Source organism: Tachypleus tridentatus, chromosome 6 (genome assembly GCF_004210375.1).
Source record: "Tachypleus tridentatus isolate NWPU-2018 chromosome 6, ASM421037v1, whole genome shotgun sequence".
NCBI lineage: Eukaryota > Metazoa > Arthropoda > Merostomata > Xiphosura > Limulidae > Tachypleus > Tachypleus tridentatus.
Genome location: NC_134830.1, coordinates 45,663,597 through 45,685,061, shown reverse-complemented (window position 1 = coordinate 45,685,061; position 21,465 = coordinate 45,663,597). Strand labels below are relative to the sequence as shown.

Genomic DNA, 21,465 nt, shown 5'->3' with positions numbered 1-21,465 from the left:
GGTAGCATTCATCAACTACATTATTACTTTAGCATGGCAAGAGTTAATGTCTTTGCCATTCAACTATACCTTTTTTTTTTGCAGCATAACCAAAATAAAACAAACCAATTAGTGGCACAAAGCTTGTTAACTGTTCAGAGAGTAAAACATGCTTTACAGTCTGTTTTGGCAATATTCAAGCTAACACTCTTCTTTACATCATTAGTTGGTATATAAATGATCTGTGGAAATATAGCAAGTTAGATAAAACACTGTCTGATAACAGGAAGTTTTGTATGAATTTAAATAATGAACATAAGAAAAACAATTACGTACCACTGGAATCCACAGTAAAATGTTAGTACATTTACTTTGAAATTTGAATTATTTATTTAATAATTAAAGAACTAATAATCATACCCGTAAATTGGCCTTTTGCATCAAACAACTTCTAATGAAAAAAAATTACAAATAAAATAACTGCTTTACCTGGTAACCTCAGACTGTGTGAAACTTATAACAAGGCAAGATAAAATGTAACCCTAACAAAATACTTCAGTTTAAAAATCTATAATGCAAATTTACATTAAAGTGACAAATGAATTGAAAATTGATAGCAATCAAATGACAAAAATCAAGTACGAGCTTAGATATTTAACTATTAAATTAAAGAAGAAAGTTTGTATTCAACTGGTTTTATGATTTACAGATGCATACCTTGTATGAAATAAAGCAAACTACTGACAAGTTTATGAATTATGTAATACAGATCACACACTTTATTGTATGGCTTTGTTTTTTCAAATTCAATGAATAACAAGTACTTATTAACAGTATCACAGATTTGTTTGGATGATTTCAAATTGAAAATCCTTCTTACATAAAACACAAACAAACTGAACAATGAAGAGCATGAGGAGAGCTATGATACATCACTGACTCATGTTGGCCAAGCACCTGCTTGCTGATGCTCTGTTCTTTGTGCTACCAGCTTCTCACTGATTACTGCTAAATGACAGGAATATTTAGTAATCATGGCAACCTTTTTATAGTTGATTTATAACTAGTGGGAGTACCTTTGCCTTGAAATAAACAGTGCAAATTGAACATGTTTTAGTACTGTCGACATCTTTCAATTGGTGTTTGATGTACAATAATTTAGTATTTTGATTATGGGAAATTCATATATTTACAACTGCAACTTTACAATCCAACACTCCTGTGGCTGGTAACTATAATTCTCTGGGGCTCCTTACTGATAATATGCTACATGAGTGAGATCTTTAATAAAATCTAAACCTTATAGAATGCATATATAAATACACAAACAATGCATAGCTCAGAAACTAACTCAATTACATTGGTTAGTGTTATGTAAAATAATTGTTAACTGAAATTATGATTAAACTGATTAATGCCACAAAAAATATCTTAGTGTTTTCAATTATTCCATCTATCCTGCAATTCAAATTACAATTAAACAGATTCATATCATGAAAATAATCAACAAACTGAAATTAGTTCTCAATTAGTACAATTATGCAGCAATCAAAAGTTGCCAATAATAAATTGAAAATGATAAAGAATCATAAAGTTAGTTCAACTTAAATAACTAGGGTTGAGACTCAAAAAAACAAACATATCAAAATTAGGATTTTTGGTTGTTTCAGATATCCAAATAATGGAAACATTTCCCTTATGTTTTTATTGTTGTTAAGCACAATGCTAAATAATGGGCTAATCTTGTGCTTCTAACAATGGGTATCAAAACCAGGTTATTAATGTGTTTTTTTGCCAGCTCATGTAAGAAAGAATTTTCTTTAAGCCACCTCACGACAATAATCATTTTACACCCTGATTATTTAACAAGTTTCAATAATTGCCTAGCCCTAAAACAATGAAATGTTTTCATACAAAATCCCATAATACTACATCATCATCATAAATATATTAATGACATTATATTAAGTATAACTAAGGCTATTGAAATATGCCATTATTATACATAAACACACATACACAAGCTTCGAAACAAAACAAAAACTTATATCCAATTCCTAATTTTACATTAAAAAATTGAGCTTTAGAGATATTTAACTAACTGCTAGCAGTTGTTACTGCAGTTATTAGTCTAATTCTTATGTTAATGCAAATCTTAATATTTGCCTAAAAACAATTCTTGAATAACACCAATACTAGATAACAAGACAGGCTTAAAAATATTGGTTTTAACTCAACCAACCATCTGAAATTGGGCCACCTGAAAGATTTGTTTGATATTATGACCTGGGAACTCTATTTTCACCAATATATTGACCAATAAAATAAAATTTGCTACCTTCATAATTTGTTTATTGCCATATTATGGTTTGAAATATTTTTTCTCAAACATTCACGTAGCCCATGATGATGTTGGAGGGCTTCACCTGATTACCAGTGGACAGCTCTATGCTGACTACCCAATGCATTAATGGTTGAACAAATGGTTTATCGTATCACCAGGACCATTCACATTAAATATAGTAGAGAAACACTATTGACAAGCATACATCAACAACATGGCAAATACAATATATTCAATGTATCTTAGTCTGAACAATGTTCTCACAGATCGAGGAACAAAATCAGAATAAATTAATTCTAATTAGAAAAGTATCCAAGTGGAGGGAAGTATTTGCACATTTACTTGGAGAATAAGATGAAACAGAACTTAAAACTGTTGGCAAATGTTGGGCAATGCAAAATAATTTAAAATATCTGTAACTTTCTTCATAAATATAAATGTTGATATTAATTGCATTTATGGTTTAATGTGTTATATTTTAGGCCATAATGAAACTAGTGGCATTTCTAAAAGTGTTTTTGCTAACCAATTTAAGAAAAAATTACCTACCTACCAACATTAAAAATCAATTTATGGTTACAGAAAAAATAATTTAAAGCCTGGCCTTACATCTTTGTTAACACTGTATAAATAAAAACTAAAATGTTACTTCTTATCCAACACAAATCTAAGAAGCAATGGATGCTATTGAATATCCTTATTCTATTAGGTCATTTTTATCTCAAAAAATATATTTTTGGCAACAAGCTATAATTACTGTCATACTTTTGCCACAAAGATTCTCAATGGGAACATGCAATATCATTGTGTATTTTTTTTCAATTAAGGTTATTTTCATCTTTAAAGCCAGATTTTTACTAGTAGAAGTAGTGAATGTTACACTTTCACATAACATTCACAAGAAAAATCTGTGTCTGAAACTTCTTTTAACACATCTGTCCTTCAAGTTGTATTTTCTGACTGGGAGAGAGGTTCTCTTCCCTTGGTGTATAATATTAGAACTTTCATTTTCAAGTAAAACTGGAATTTTAATTAGCCAATGAAAGAATATAAATACCATATAACTGGTTGATAATATTAAATATACATTGCAAAATTCAATAGCACAATATACACAGGATCCAATCATAAGTTAAAATTCATTATTTGTAATTAACTACAGTTTACAGAAAAAAATCTTGAAACATTCATATTTACACACACACACACACACATTTCTTGAGATTTCTTATCATAAATAAATCCTCATCCTTGACAGGTTCTTCATACCTAATTTAAGTCATGTTTTTCATTATATGTAAACCATGACCACTAAGATGCAAGTGACTGTAAAAATGGGGTGAAAAGGGTCTACACATGAATAAATACCTAGGTTATGATATGCAATAACTGTTTTACAAATTCAGACATTCCATGACATTTTTTAAGACAAACAGCTTTTTCAAGGCTCCATTTGACTTATCTAAGAGTTATGTTATGAATGTCTAGACTTTTTTTTTTTTTTTTTTGTATCAGGCATATCCAGCTATTTCACCATTTTTTTTTTTTTAATCAACATAATTTTTCCTTTCAGAAAAAAGATAACCTATAGGCTTAGGTCAAGATAGAAATGATAAGCAGTACAAAAATGTCACTCAACAGCTAACATCTATACATCTCATCTGAAGCCTCATCAGACATACATTGACTAAATCACTTTCATATCTTTATTTTAATTCTATTGTTACTATCTATATCTTGTTTTTTAAACAATTGCCATTACACATTCAACCTTGCCTCCAGTCTTAGCAAAACACAAATTTGTAGTGACTATTGGTTGCATCTGAATACAAACCATAGTGATTTTGCACTAAATGTTTTGTTGGAAGAACAGCGATTTGTGTTCTAAATTGGAAGTTCAACTTTCTTCCAACTGAGGACCAATTAGTTCTGATACCAAAGTTTCATAGACAGCTTTGAAAAATATTAACTTTTTAAAATATTTTATATTATATTGTAGAAAAAAATACTTCAGTAACTATATTTTAATACATATTTTAACATTTGTCTTGCAGACCAGCAGTTAGAAATTACTGTTCTAGACAGACATAGTCATGAAGTATCAGTTGCTACAATCCACAGAAACTAATTATACATTATCTGAATGTTTCATTCTCTACAAATTGTTTTCAGCATCAATTGGTTGTATGAACTTGAAGAATTATTGCTTTATTAAAGCTGACACTTATGATTTTATCTATCAAGTTGACTGCATCTACTCGTGTATGATTCATTAAAACTACATCAAAAACTCACTTTTCTTTGAAGTACAATTTAAAAGTTCAATTCATTCCATCAACTCCCATCTACAAATACATCCAAAACTTCCAGTTACACAAACACACACTTAAATGTGTGTTATGCAGTAATCTTAGCTCACTACATTAATTTTATTAAAACTTGTAATGTGATAAAAATTTGGTTTTACAATTGCAAAATGCTGCAAAAAAAAGATTAATTTCATGTAATTTCTACTACAAAAAAAACAGAGCATTTCATACTTCTGCTAATACCAAGTACACCATCTTCATTAACTCAAATACTTTATTTCTAGTACTGTTCCAAAAATAATAATATGGAACACGTCAAGTTTCAAATACAAATATAGGATTATTTTATGTTTGTTCTTCCCTACTATTAAAACTAGTAACAGAATAAAATAATTTTCTGAAGTGTTCTACAGAATTTGGTGATACAATATTTCCTATTGATCTAAATAATTCTGTAAAATTAATACACATTATCATAATGAAAACTTAAAATATCAACAAAGAGAAACAAACCAAGATCTTACAAAACAAATATACGTCTTCAATATTTGAAAGAATGTATCTGAAAACTGACTTTCAATAGAGGACTAACATGTTGCCATACATTTTTGCAGAACTTTGATTTAGGTTAGACTAAGCTAATGGCAATAAGAACATGAATAATTTAGTTAAAAGAAACTTATGCTAATAAGATTTATATGAAAACAATCAGGAAACTGACAAACAGCCACAGATTTGAAGTGTAAATATTCTATATTGAAGCAATTAGTTATAATTTTTAGTGCCACATTTAAATCATATCTTACTTGCCATCAAATCTTTATTATTAAGAAGTTGTGTAAACCAAACTTGTTTGTAACTCATATCAACAACTTACTTATTTCTTGTCCACTTTCAAGTCTCATTTTCTTCTCATTGATCATGTGTGTTTGATCAACATCACCAGTTCTTTTATAGCAAATGTCTTTTGGTACAAAAATTTGCTCTTTGGGCTCTTCCAAAACAGGTAACCCATTAGCTAAAGTAACACAAACTTTGGGCACAGTCAAGTGTTTTCCCTTTCCACCAAAACTTGGACTCCTGCCTTTGCTTGCTACCACTGAAGGCTTAGAAACATGTTCTAATAGAGTCAACTGCTCACCACTGCTGCTAACACAATCACTTTTGCTTTTGCTGGCTATTACTCGTGGCTTAGCCACATTTTCTAGTACAATAACTTTACCACCATTAGTAATATGTTTGTGAACAGTCACTGCAACTCGTTTAGTCCCTCCTCCATGATCAGTAAGAGTTGGCGACAAGCTTCGACTTGTCAAAGCTCGTATGTTTAGATGTTTCCGATCAACCTGTAAAGTTGACCTGTCTCTACGACTTCGAGAATACTGTTTAAAGCTGGAGGACAGTGGCACATAAGATGAAGAAGATACACTAGTGGGTGGTGAGAGTCCTGAAGATGAGGAATCTTCCAAGTCAATAATAGGTCGAGAAGGACTGTAACATTACAACAATTATTGTAAGTCAAAAAAATGTGGTTCACAGAACTGTGTATAATGAACTTTGTTCAACAAGATAATTACATATATAAAATACTTTTTATGAAAATGAAAGTCTGTACTTAAAAAATAACTTGTATTTAAGGCAAAGCTAAGTTTATCTGCCAAAAAGATAAAGTTACACAATGGGCTATCTTCATTCTGTCCACAATGGAGAAACAAACTTCAATTTTAGCATTAAGTCTTGAAAACTTACTACTGACCAACCAGGCTTTGAAAATAATAAATTAACCAAACATGCACAGGGTCAGACCAATGAAATAGCCATTTCTGGAGAAGTTATCTTCACTAGAGTTCTGAATTTACTTCGTTTATCTTTACAAACTATGATTAGTTTTTGATAAACAGTCATCTCTGTTGTACACAGAAAGCTGAGGTATTAAAATATTTACACTAAAGATATGTCTGTGACCAGTATGACTCGGACTTTGATCAGACAGAGTGCAAGATGGCCATCTGAAGAATGAAAAAAACATTTTTTTACCAGTTAGTTAGATATTGCATAAGAATAATCCCTAGAGACTTCTAAACAGGTATCTACAGTTCTCAGTATTCAGTATTGTGTCTGATACTTTCTGTATCTTAACATGAATTGTCAAGATATTAGTACTGTAGGGTAAAATGAAAAGTTCATAACTAATATAATTTGTAATGTGTTAAATGGCACTCTGTAAAAGGTTGTGGCATATTCGGTTTTAATACTCCACAGATCCAAAGTTTTATTTTCATGCACTCTAGTGATGAGCTTCAACTGTTGGTTTCCTTTAAGTAACACTATAAAAAAGTACTGTCTTTACTGCTACTTCCATAATATCAGTAACTTCCTTTTTTAAACATATTAAAAAATACAGTCTATAAAGACAACAGCTGAATAGTTAGCAGGTCATGAATTTCACTCAAGAAGATTTTTACATTTGAACTTAAATTCTCTAGGTTACACTTCTTGAAGGCCATTTATGTTTAAATATTGTTATTTTCATGAGAAAATAACGACAAATACAACAGTATACATTTATGATAAAGTTATCAGCCCTGGGCATATCTGGACAATTTAACACAAAGATGGGCTTTTTTAACAGCTTATTCTTGTTAATAGACATGTAAGCAGAAGATCAATAACATTCTTTGAAAACATGTTAAGATTTCATTACCTATGACTCAATGATCTCCTACGGGGATATTCTTGAGGACCCCACATTACAGTATCAGGGGGACTCAGAAGTGGACAATCATCTCCATTAGACATGGGGATAAATGGAGCTCTTTCCACTAAGTTTTCATCCTAAAAAAAGCAAAAAGGATAAGAAATGTTAAAATTTAGTGTTATAACTTACAATCTATGCTACAAACTTAACAATAGTATGTCAACTTTTGTATCAATTAAACTTTGTAACTGCATAAGGTGAGAAACTGGTGTGGACAAATTTTAGCAATGTGTTTCATAGAGTTTACTTTGATTGGCAATGCAAGAAATCATTTTTTCATTAGAATGTGGTTCATTTATACTATACACGTACCACTGAAGGACTTATAATCTAAGAAACAACATCAATCATAATAACTTTTATTTAGATCATCAATCTACGACTTCTTAAAGTTAAACTTACATTGCAACAATGACATTCAAGGCTATGAAGTAGCGATTTGTTACAACTGATAACGGTACATGTGTATCACAATTACACATTTCAAATTAGCACTAGTGTGCTAAGAGAGAGAGAGTATTATTATTATTACAGAGAATACTGATAAAGTTAAGTAACCACAATCAACAAAAGAAAGGACTGCATTAAACACAGAAAATCCAAACCTCTGACTAATTATATTAGTTTGCTATAACTTAAAAACAACCCAAAACAAAAGTAAATTAAGAAATAATAAACAAAAAATGCTGCACTAATTAAAAAGATTTCAGGATACAAGCTATAATGTGGAATATAAAATGTACCCTAGGTTTTGGAGGTGGCTTAAGAAGTAGGGACCCATATTGTGGTAGGGATACACCTTTTATCACTCTTAACCTCCATTTGCCAAATCTCACATAATGAAATAAAATAAAAGAATAGCAACTGATGTAGAAATAGATATTAAGAGGGCAAGATGTGGGTGCTTAGCCCACAATGTCCCACATCTATATCACCCTTCATTGCCTGCAGACACTTGTGGGAAGGTATCTGCTATCCAAAGTAAATAAAAAAAACTTAATTGAAAAATAAAAATAAGAAAAATAAGGTATTACCATTTGAGGGTAAGTAACTTAAAAACTTACCTTTTGAAGTTAGTAGTATTCCAACCCCCATTATGGCAGAAAGGCACCAATTGGTAGCCCAGTAAACAAATTATACTTGTATGAAGAGTCCCATCCAGTTATTTGAATAGTATAGTATAGCACTCAACAACCACCCATTTGCTAAGTCTACTGCAACTATCATGCTCTAAACAAGCCTTTATATGTGGCAAGGTGTGAATTGACATAATAGTGCCTAGTATTTAAGTGACCTTATTCATAACTAAAATGTTTAGAAATTTTTAGTAAATTTTCTCTAATTTTAATTTCTTTACATTTATTTAACACATTCTTATATTTGTTACACAATAGTTTAATAATTTTATTTAAAGTTTCTTTATTAAATCCATTAACTATTAATTTTTCGTATCAGTATTTGAACATTAATGATAAAATATTATAATTACAAATTTTACAATATGAATTATTGCAAAATTATAATGCTTATAACAGAAGGGTGTGTGTTTTCTTATACTAAAGCAACAACAGGCTATCTGTTGAGTTCACCCTGAATCAAACCCCTGATAGCACTGTAAATTTGTAGACTTACTGCTGTACCAGCAGGGATAACTTATTAAAAGATGGTAAACTACAAATTGGAAAGTCAAAATATTTTCTTTTATCAAAAATATTTACAACAATATCTTTATCAATTATTGTAATTTCTAAATCTAACTAACATGTTTCTGTATTACATATTGAATTATTTTCAATTTCCAATTGTCCTGGATAAATAGGGTTGATAACATTATTTCAGGATTATGTATACTTGTCTGTTGTTAAGTATTTTTAATTTATTTTTGTTTCAGCTTGTTTTTAGGTTATAACAAACTAACACATCAAGCTTGAAAGTACTGATGGTCAAGTCCTAATACTGCAAGTTCAATTTTTTTTTCTTTTCTATAAGGATTAACAAGCTAAATTTCATTTTTTTAAATACTTTCACTCTTTTGTAAAAAGTTAAAAACTATCCACATTATCAGTTAAGAATGCTTACTCCTATATACCAAGATCAACTTTAGTGATTATTTAGTTTCAGTCCTCAATCTCATTTGTCTATTTGTAACTTAAAAGTTTGTATTAGTTTTAACCTCACTCACATATGCTTATAACATTACAGGGAAAGGAAAAGTACATCAAAAGTTTGACGATCAGTCAGTCACATGGTACTAGCAAAAATCAGTAAAGTTAGAAAATGTACTGTAGAAAAGTACCTATCATTATTATCATCAAAAACCTCTACCAGTGTATCAACTTTCCATTATTTAATTTATAATTTGGTTTAATAAGTATCTTTGACCAAGAGTGTTCAAGTCAAACCGATTGTTTACGAATTTACTTAAGTATTATATTAATGCATTTCAAACGATTCTCTTCATTTGAAGCATTCGATATATTGCTGTAACATGCATTAACCACGAATCTAAAACCTACAATTACAGGACCAGTATTAGAAGGAAACTGTGTGCTGCTAAAAATATTTAAAATGTGCACTTGTTAAATCAAACTTGGAAATCTCTGAGATCAGGTATGGAAAAATTGTTTCTGTGAAGCAAAACATTACATGTCTTCCAAACTATAATAAAAGTTATGTTCTACTCTTAATACTATCTTATCACTGGGAATACACTAGTCCATTTTCTGCCTTATGTTGTCCATTTCTTAAAGATAGAAAGGTAAGAGAAAAGAGATTTTTAATATTGTCATTAGAATGTGTAAGCATGGTAGTTGAGTTAATGTGAACTCTGCATCTGTAGAGAAAAAGATTATTCAGAATTTATCCTGCTTTTCTTTCATTAAAACACATATGGTCAACAGGATAGCAGTACAATTAGATAACTCTTCATTTGTTTGAAAACTAATAACAAAAATAAAATTTTAATTTCACTGATTTAAAAAGTACCATTCACTAACCACTTATTTTGTCCTTCACACAAGTACACACACATTACTCACACACACAATATCTTGCATTTATTTGCATTTTTTTTATATTATCAAATTAACTTGAAGACATTGTTTCTGTTTGATCTAGGCAAGATCTGTGAAATAAATATATATATGGGTTTGATGTTTGAATAAATGTGATAAAGTAAATAAACATACCAATAAAAGTTATAAATTATGAACAGGTGTATTTACATTTGAAATGTACCTAAGGATTAAACACGTATATTTAAAGAGCAGGAATTGTGTTTTTTCACACATGCTAACATTTAATTTCAAACTGGATATTATCTCTACATGATTACTTAAATAATAACCAAGGATTAATTAATCAGATTGCTTTAAAAACTTCCATAATGAATTGAATCACTTTTTTCAAATGGCAATAAGCATATAAAAATGTCAGTCATGATGGAACAGATTTAAAAATGTAGTTTTTTTTTTTTAAATAGAGAAACTGATTATATTTTACTTTTCATTACATACCCTCATTTTCTTATCTTTGGACCTAAAAGTTTTCCTTTATATAGTTTATCTTGTAAAGCAAGGAAGAAATACCATGTTCTAAAAGTACTTTGTTACTAAGTAAAGCACCTTCCTGCTAAGTAAAGAACCTAGCTACTAAATAAAGAACCTTGTTACCAAGTAAAGTACCTTGCTAAGAGAAGAACTTTCATTGTCTGTAGAAAATGGAGAACTCAAAGAGGCTTCCTTGCATCTGAGAAATGGATCACGGTTAAGGGGACTGCTACGGCCACTTAAAGACGAGGATTCTTCAGATGCTAAATTCTCTTCTGGTAGAAACTTGTTGTCTCCCACAATTAACACATCACCAAATAAATCTGTCCAAGAAAACCATAAACTCGTTTTTATAATACCTTAGAAAACACAATAAAAAACAAAGTGAAATAAACCAATACAGAAAAAGTAGAATTAAGTACTTAAACATACACACATGTACATGTATCCATTAAAAGTTACATGTTACCACTACTTGTACATGTTGATTTCAAATACACTTCACTTACAATACGTATTTCTCTGTTTTATCTTAATAGAACTAAAGGTTATGTTATTACATCTCCACTGAAATGTTGTAAATTATTGACTAAACCTTGATCAATGCCAGAAATATCATCTTCATTAAAAGTCAAGGAAAATGCAGTCAGTAATCAAAGCCAGAACATTTGCCCCCAAAAATTAAAACATGTTAACCTGATTACTAAAAACTTATTTAACAAGTCACTCTTATAAAATGTATGCTTTTCTATATTAAACTATGTGAAGGTTCAAGTATTTTCATAAAGTATTTAATTTACTAATATTTTACTTTTGTCTCAAATACATGAAACAAACATCTTCTAGTAAGTTAAAACTTCAATGAACATTTCATTACAAACTTTACACAATAAATCCTTGGACATTAATTTTTTAACATAATTACAGAAAACAATTAATTATATATGTTTAGGATTACCATGCATGAAGATAAACTGCTAATTACACCAATATTTTTCAAAGTTATTATTAGCACAGTACATTTTCTCTGAAAATTGCAGCAGACTTTAAATGTTTCTAAATAGAGGCTTTGAGTTATTAATATAACATACCTGATGAGTAAGGACTGCATTCAAGAGGGATACATAAATCTGCCACTTTTGGTGCCAGATGTGTCAGGTCCTCAGGTTCATCCTGACATTCTGGAAGGACAATTAAAGTAACATTACAAGGTTGCATTTTTCTAAACAACAGAAAAAAGTAACATGATGAATTCAGACCTTAAACCCATAACAAATTTTGGATTACAGCTGAACAGTAAAGCATATTGCATAATCTACATTAAACAATATCCCTTGGGTGAAAGCAAGAGATAAACAACATTTATTTTCATAGTTCGTTATGGCCAAACACACTATTCACTTAAAACACATTCACAAATATAATACCCCTGTAACATATTTTTAATGTATCAGGTCATCTCTTAGGTAATGTCTGCTTTCAGGTCCAGAAAAAGAAAGGATTTCAAATGCTTTTAAATGTTATTTAATCAATAATGTATGTTCCATTATTATAAATTACTTCCTGCCAATGATTCACAAGCTTCTGAATGCCACTTCCATAAAATTCTTGAGGTTTGGAGGAATAGAACGTAGAGAGGGCAGTTTTGACAGTGTGTTCCAAGCTCTTTTCCATCAAGATAGTTCTGCACACTTCAGAATAGATGATAATAAGATGGGGTAAGATCTGGAGAATAAGGAGGATATGGAAGTTTTCCCAGTCTAGCTCTTCAATCTTTGCAGATGTGATCCTTGTTGTATGGGGCCGTGCATTATCCTGGTGTAACACATTTTTACAACTGATCAAAGCAGGCCTCTTTTCCTTCAGTGCAACATTCAAGCACTCTAACTGTTGACAACAGAATTCTGATGTAATCATTACATTGAGTGACAGCAACTCAAAGTGGATCATGCCAACAATATCCCACAAAACGCTTAACAAGACTTTCCTAGAGGGGAAGTCCAATTTGAGCTGTGCTTTAAGCCAGTTTACCTGCACTAAGCCATTGTCTGTGGTACTTAACATTTTTATAAAATATCTATTTTTCATCTCCAGTCAAAAACTTGTCCAAAAAAAGGTGATTTATGTTTGCAAAAGTGCAGAGGAGTGCAACTGTCCACTCTTGCTCTAAGGCTTGTCTTTCCAAGATGTTGTAGATGATGGTGAACTGTTGAATGGGTTGAATTATGCTTTTGTGCTAGTTCTTCAACTGTTACAGCACAATTCTTCATCAAGTGCAGCTAGCAGCAAGTCATCATTAAACTCAACAGGACAACTTTGATCTGAACTTTTGAAGTCACCTTTGATATTTTCTTTCATTGAGAGACTGCACCATAAACACATTGAATGTTTCACAGTTTCTGCTGCACTACTGCCTTTTTTAAAACTTATAAAGAATTATATGCCTAATGTGCTCTTCAGACACATCCAGCTTCATAAGGGTTTATTTTATTAATGATCTCAAAAAGTGGAGTTGGGTTAGTTTTTTTCATTTGTCTGAACATTTTTATACACTTTCTACTACATATTTTAATCATTAAAGCCTTCTACAAAGACAGAAATAATGATGCACTTTCTGTATTAAATTTTTGGACATTACTTATGGGATGACCTGATAGTAGTAGTTTTACTTATTTTCAAGCATTTGACTATTAATTTTCATTAATAATGAAAATATGCCTGTCAATAGTTTGTTTGCTTCTGTGTTATTAACTATAAAGCTACACAATGCGCTATCTGTGTTATGCCAACCCCATATATCAATATCCAGTTTTTGGCATTATACATTTTCAGACCTATTGCTGAACTATTGGATTGGGGGTGGACTTTCCTCAGCTAATGAAAAAATGTAGTAATAATTAATCATGTTATATTTAATATAAATTTGAAAATGTAAGTTTTATATTTTTTATTACATTATCTTTGATTGTAATTGTATTTTTTATTGTAAACAAATCACCCAAATTTTTATTAATTAAAAAAAAAGATCTAAGTCCTTGATGATGAGAAAATCCACTTGTAGAGAAAAATATATGTAAAAACAGCTGGTATGGATAGAGAAAAACTCTACGTAGAGGAGCAAACAATGTTTCGACCTACTTCGGTCCTCATTAGGTTCACAATGACTGAAGATGGTCGAAACGTTGTTCGCTCCTCCACATAGAGTTTTTCTCTACTCACACCAGCCGTTTTTACATATATATATAGATTTAAGTCCTAAAAATTATAATTTTCCTATACTGAAAATTTACTTCCAACAAGTACTTACTTCTACTCACAAATATAGCTATTCTTGCTTAATTCTGCTCTCTGTATGCACAATTTTTCTGCATGCCACAATCCTTAAAACTCCCATCTACCCACATGCAATAACCCTCCATCAATAAAAGCAAAAAAACAGCTTCTTGATGCATGTGACTCCCTCTATGAGACTAGGCAGGAAACAAGTACCAGTTTTAAGTGTGAAGGTAGGATGAGAGCAGGTAAATACCTAACTGAAATAAATTTTCAATGTAGGAAGATTATAGCTTCTGATAAAGGATCTAACCTCTTCTCACATATATATAAAACTAGAATCTCAAATTGATACTGTGAAGTGACCAGTATGAGGAATACAGACAAGTATTCTTTGAAAGCATCTGAAGAACACTGACAAAGTGTGAACCTCATTGGAAAGAAACATTTATAGTGTGGTGATATAGGTGTTGCATACACAGATAGAAAATGAGAAAAGCACATCAAAAGAAGGAGAGAAAACTAGGCAACTGCAAACCCAAATTGCATAGTCTCTATCCACTAATGGGAAGGTGAGGAAAGCTAAAATGGATGTGCCCCATAGTGTAGAGTAGCTAGGGCATATCAACTACAGTAAAAAACCAGACAACATCAAGCATATATCATACAACAATGGTAAGATACTTCTGTCCATATCATTTTTATATCTCAATTTGAGAAAAATGGAAGGAGACAATTTTCATATCTATTTGCAAAACAGGGAACATGTATGCAAATCCATAATCAGTCATCTGGGAACCCACTGTCTGAATGATGGTAAGAAGGGATGTGCCAGTGTGGTGGTTCATGTCAAATCCAAAGCAGTCAGATTTGCTCCACACAGTGCAACATCAGCCTCAGGTAATAAACATCTCTGAAGTGGAGTGCTAGAGGGACAACATTTGACACATGCAACATCATCCTCCAAATATAACTGCACAGAAGCTGCAACACATGTGCACAACCTTAACTTCCGAGACACAGTGTACACGTGTAATGCATGTTGAAAAGATACACAACAGTGTTGTCTGCACAGGAGCTAAAGAACATGTGCAAACAACCTCAATTTCTCACCATACAGAAGTGTAACTCCTGATGGAAGGATGTGCAAAAACATCCCTGGGTAGGACCACATGAGCCAGATCACAAATTTAATCTCTAGGACACACAAACTGATAAAATAAATATAAAAAGGGGAAAAAAAAATACCCACAAAGTGCTAATAATAGTACATAGAAATTGTGACAGATTTTGGATACCTGGAATGAAAATAGACTTGTTAAAAAACTACAATGAACAAACTGTAGAAACTGAACAACAAAAAGTTAAAGTACTACTTCTCAAAATTAAAAAATAACACATGAAAAAAAACCCACAAAAAAACAAAGTGAACCATGTCTGCACTCAATAAATGCCTAATGAGAAGTTAGGCAGAATAAAATACAGGGATCCAGATGCATCAGGAAACTGTGTAGTATGCTCCTATTGGTGGAGGGTTGTGACATGATTATTAACATGTGAGCATGTCGTGTACCATGTGGATTGTTGGTTAAGTGAAAGTTTCAAGGCTTGTGGCATACAATGGGCAGCACCCCATGAGAACAGCTATATATGCACATAGAAGTAAGATACAGAAAAAAAAAATCCAGTATTTTTACTGACATGGATATAATTTTTCTAAATAGGAATGTACAACTGTTTAGGCTATAAATGGTCTCAATAAAGAGATTTCTTGATCTTGCAAGAAGAACCTTAGATAACTAATCCTGTTTTCAGTGTATTAGGAAACTTGAGATACTTTTAAATTGCTGATGTTCATGGAATCACTCTATTTAGAGCCAATATACAACAGATTTAGTGACTGAGCAGTTGCTTTTGAAACTATGCATCTATTCTAGAAAATGAATTAAAAAGTTCATAATTTCTGTATCAAAGATTACATTAAATAATTGATTATTCAGAACTTGAACATTTAGACAGGTAGAATGAATTCTTGAAAATTCAAATAAATGTGTTTTTTAAATGTTATCCACAACCATAAATAAACAAAAGCTACTACTACAAGGAAATATTTCATACTTCTTACACAAAACAGTACACATAATTAACTGAAAATCATCTGCAGTACTCTACCTGTCAAACCAGCATTTTCATCTGAAAACATCAGGAAGCCTTTAGTCATATCTTCAGTGCGTACACAAAAAAGTTTATCTGTGGAAGTTGTTAAAGGTGGTACTTCTACCAGAGTTTTTTGCTGCTTGTCCACTTGTTCTTCTGACACTACTTCACCTGAATTTTCTATCCCACTATATTTCAGAAAAAAAAATATTTTTGTAGAAAAATGAAATTTGAATATTTTTACACTGAATCTAAAGTTGTTAAAAGTTAATGAATTTGTCCTTAGTTGAAAATGTGTTCAGACATAAGAAAATCAGTTTTTCTTCCACTATGCAATGTTGGACAAGATCACCTTAACCTTAAATCAGCTGATCATTAGCAAGACTGGTTAGTAAAGACTGTATGGTCAAATGTGACAGTTCTTAATATTAGCAAGCAGCTTTCTATTGATAATTAGTACCATATTATAATTCTCAAATACAACCCAAATATGTACACAAAATTTTATTAGTTCATAACAGGACAATACTACTGTGCAACACAGTAATGCACACAAACAAATGTAAGCTTTCTCCATTAGTTATTTTTTAGTTATAAAGACAAATCTGTAATAATTCCACGTTAAATTTTGTTCAATTTTTTCTAAACAGTTAAAAACACATAATATACAAGTTATTTTCCTTAATCAGCAAACTGTAATAATTGAATTTTATTCTTTTTTCTATCAACAAAGATTATCTGTGCGTAAAAATGATATACAAACATTCATTACATAACATTTTCAAAACATAACAATCAAACTTATGTAATGAAAGTTTGGTATTTAATTTTTTTAATTTCACATATAAATGAACTAAAACTTAAAGCTTCAAACTTGTAAAAAAATTCCTTCAGTATAGAAATGAGAAGTTTTTGAATAAAATTTAATGAAAATACCTCATTTACAAATATATTGTAAAAACCAGTCTTATATTATAGCAAAAATAATAAGTAATAACAAAAATTATTTGCAAGTTAGAAATGTGTACATGCATATATCAGAAGCATTTATTTTGGTTAATGTTAGGTTAGGTCTAGTCAAGCTCAGTAAAGAGATCCAGGTAACTGAAACAAAAACTTTTAGTCTAACTCATTTTACTGTCCTTCTTAAAATGTTATTTATTTTAAAGACATACCTAAGAACATAGTTGACACACACAACACACTGTGGCTTTGATGAATTGCCTTCATAAATCACAGTTCCTTGTGTTAGAATCCATACAAAACCTCCGTGTTTAGCAAGGAAACGATAAGGTCCAGTTTCACACTGTCCTTTTGAAAATACTAGAGGGAAAATCGTATCATATCATACACACAAATGTATCCATATATTTCTGTGCCTTTATTTGACAATGACAGACCACAATGAAATCCACAACTTATTTTCCTCCAAAGAACTTATATGTTACTATTTCCAGAAACAGCAAAAAAACTACAAAAGTGGGGTGGGGTGGCAGCTAAACACCAAAACTAATTCTCAGGTGTCCATCACATGATCATATGGTGTTCGAATTGCAAAATAATGCAAGAAATTATGACCAGCTTCTGAAAAATGGTGCAACATATCTTTATAAATGTTCTCCAAAGTGAAATTATACATGAACTGAGATTTAGTTTTCTTTTGATATAATTAAATAATGAAAAAATCTACATTTTTTTCCTAACTGATTTTTTGCCTCTATTTGAATGAATGTTTATTCAGATTCAGGATATAAATACCCTGCCTGCCAGGTAGAGACAACTCGTTAACAGATGAAACAAACAAAAATACATAGTCACAGCATTTTTAAAAAGTAGGTGGGCAACAGCCCCTCCCCCTCCATCTCTTGTGCCTATATTTAAAACTATAATACATCACAATATTATTAAAATAAAGTGTATACTATTACTATTATTATGTACAGTTGTAATAAAATGTGTTAGTATTTCACTTTAAAAATTAATTTTTTTTAGCAAAAAACGTCTACCAAATAAAAACAAAAACATTACCACCAGTTCATTTAATTTTGAAAACAATGTTTTTTACTCAAAACTATAGCAGAATTATTTTAACAGTGCTTCTCAATTTGTTATAAAATCAAAAATTATTTTTTAAAAATTACATCAACTAAATATACTAGGAGGAAAAAAAAAAGACATCTCAAAATCACTAGAATGTACAAATCAACGCAACTCTTGTTCAATAGTTAACAGTTTTTATAACCTTCAACCTTGCACGTAAGCTGCAGAAGTCATGTGGCTGAAATAGATGTACAAGAAAACGTACAACTGTAGGAAGTTTTCTTAAAAACTAAAAGCGGCAAAAAGAAAAGACAGATACACATTCATGAATGTAGGTTTTAAAACGTTTTTCACAAATGAGATTACGTTTCATAATTATTTTATAACGAGTACAGTAAAATATTCACTTTATGAATAACAAAAGCAAATTCAATAATACGCGTTTCAAATTCAAAATCCTTTTTAAACAAACCCCTTACTATTAATGTACTTCTAAACATACTTTTTCTAAACTATTTCATACACTCAGAAAAATAAATAAATTCAACGTTAAGTTGGAACTATTTTATTAGTAGTAGCTACAAGTGGATTTTAAATGCTTTTTTTTTTTTTTTTTAAGTATATAGTACCCTTTAGCCTTAGTAGCTGGAGTTCGTCACACATCTGAAACCCCAACATTATTTTGCTTCCCATATTACCCGTTACGTAGTGTCTTATTATTTTAGCACATTTCAATTTTTTAATTACAGCTAATTTGTTCAAACTTTGTTATACAACAAAAGCAGCAAGTGCCCGCAAATTTCATAAAGATTTTAAATATTTTTATTTTGGAGTAGTAGGTTACGTATTCGTAACTATCCCCAAGCAGTGTTTAAAATTAAAAAACAACTTCCTACCTCAGACCATGAGCCTAGACCAACCACTACATACACCGCGGGTAACACAATTATCGTTCACCGAGCTTATGAACGGTGGATTAAGACTGTGACATTTTACTGCCGATGGCATTCTTACCTAGAAAAGTGGCCCGGGAGACCGAGTACAACTGTGTAGGCCTTGAAGTCTCCCAAAGCTCGTTACTAAATCTGGCGCGTTGCACGTACGACTTAATTTCGTCGGGTAGTGGAGCGATCTTAAATTGCAACACCTCGCGCTTAAAGAGCAAAGTTCTAGTAAAAATGGGGAAACAGTTTTTAATGCAATGTCATCTCTCATTGTACAGCAGAATTTAAAATGACTGCGTCAAGCTATTTTTTTTTCCACCCTCTACATGACAAAAATAATCTGGGAGAGATGGAAAAAGAGAGAGAAAAAAGGAATAACTTTGCTTTTGAAGCTCTTTATAATTACCTAATCAATAAAAAAGCTTTTATAATTATAGTCATTTATCTTAGAAGATTTGCATCATTTGTTCACTGTTAAACAACTGTTTCTTTATATAGCCACGCCAAGATTATATATACACACACACACACACACACACATATAATACGTGTAGTAAAATCTAAGTGTTCATTTCCGATACCTTAAACGGCGGCAGAAACGAAATGTTTTTAAGCAACGATACAACATGGAAATTATCATCAACATGAATTAATAAACGTTCCTTCGTAAGGATAATTAAATGAAATCGACGTTTGCAAGTTTACTGAAAACTAAATAAATAGCATTAATTTTTTTAAATGATTTGGAAGGGTGCCTAGGTTTGTTTTTTTTTTAATTCATTTTTTTCTTTTTTTGGCATGGTTGTAAATTAAGGCAAGTTTTAAAAAATGTCCACTCATTTGCTTATTTAACCTGTTTACTGCCAAGTATTTCAGCTGGTACAATACAACTCTAATGCTTCTTCATTTTGTAACTTTTTCAGTGACGCCATTTTGGATTGACAGTGAAACAATTTGTATGTAGGTCAAATGCATGTATGGTGCTGACGTCTAGCGTTGAAGTTAGGTATTATTGAGAGTGAATTAACTCGTCCGTGGCACTGTGTTACCAATCAGTTTGGACGAGTTATCTCGTCTACGGCACTGAACAGATTAAAGATGTTCCAGTGTAAAACTTGCATGCACAAATATGATTGGAAACGAAAGAACTATGATCTACTAATCACGTCTTTGTCTATTACAGTTAAAAGTCCAAGAGTTGAAAACTGAGAAGAGTGTAATACTTACAACATTAAGTATCTGTCTGACTGTTAAGTATGTACATTTAAACAATTGACTGGGTTCAATAGTAGAAAAGCAGAAAACTGGGTTGATTTTAGTCACCATATTACACCACCCCTAAATAAGAAGTGTCTCCAATTCATTCAGAACTGTCATCACCAGAAAGCTATATTGAACTATGGTTTGAAGAGTACCACATATTGGCATGGCAACTGGCAGACCAAGACAGAGGAACAAGAAAAACATGTTGAACTGTAGTTTCAAGAGAACTACATAATGGTATGGTGATTAGCAGAAACAGTGATTTCTAAATGTTTGCTGATATTATATATTCTAATTGGAAACAATCCTTAGAGAATCAATAGGTGAATTTTCACCTTGTAAAATTCTAGTGGGTAAAAAAAGTGTTACATCATTAAATAAACCTGATCTCCTACAGTACACTGTTTTTGCAAAGAAGTTATTTTACCTTTAAATGCAATTATTAAACCAAGTAAATACCAATCACTACAACGTAACTAAACTGCCTGAACCTAATACAGTTCAAATAAGGTGCTACACTTCCTTGAACTGTCTTTAATGATATACACATTCATTTGAAACAAAAAAAGAATACTGACTTGCCCAGCAAGAGTGCCTTTAGCTGCTAATCCTTAAGACACAGTTGAAAGTAGTAAATGACTTGTATATCACTACTGTAACATGACATTGTAAATGACAGAGTTTGCTTTATACAGATCTCTGACAATTGTTACTGGCCTCTAACAATGAACTGTCAGCTTATTTTGATTGTTGTCACCTTCCTATTTTGCTCTGTAAGATGGGTAATTGTTCACCATTACTGAGCATGGACTTTATTTATTGATGCTGATTTTTACACTTGAGATTTTGC

The 21,465-nt window shown here is 31.1% G+C and overlaps 1 protein-coding gene across 1 annotated transcript in view; it reads right to left on the bottom strand.

Moving 5' to 3' along the window:
* The window catches only part of LOC143252379 (hypoxia-inducible factor 1-alpha-like), a 68,855-nt gene that overhangs the window by 7,569 nt on the left and 39,821 nt on the right, over nt 1-21,465 (bottom strand). Inside the window, 6 exon segments of the mRNA XM_076504387.1 lie at nt 5,510-6,123; nt 7,337-7,467; nt 11,074-11,261; nt 12,030-12,119; nt 16,384-16,556; nt 17,544-17,691. Of these exon segments, the coding sequence (XP_076360502.1) occupies nt 5,510-6,123; nt 7,337-7,467; nt 11,074-11,261; nt 12,030-12,119; nt 16,384-16,556; nt 17,544-17,691 (1,344 nt within the window).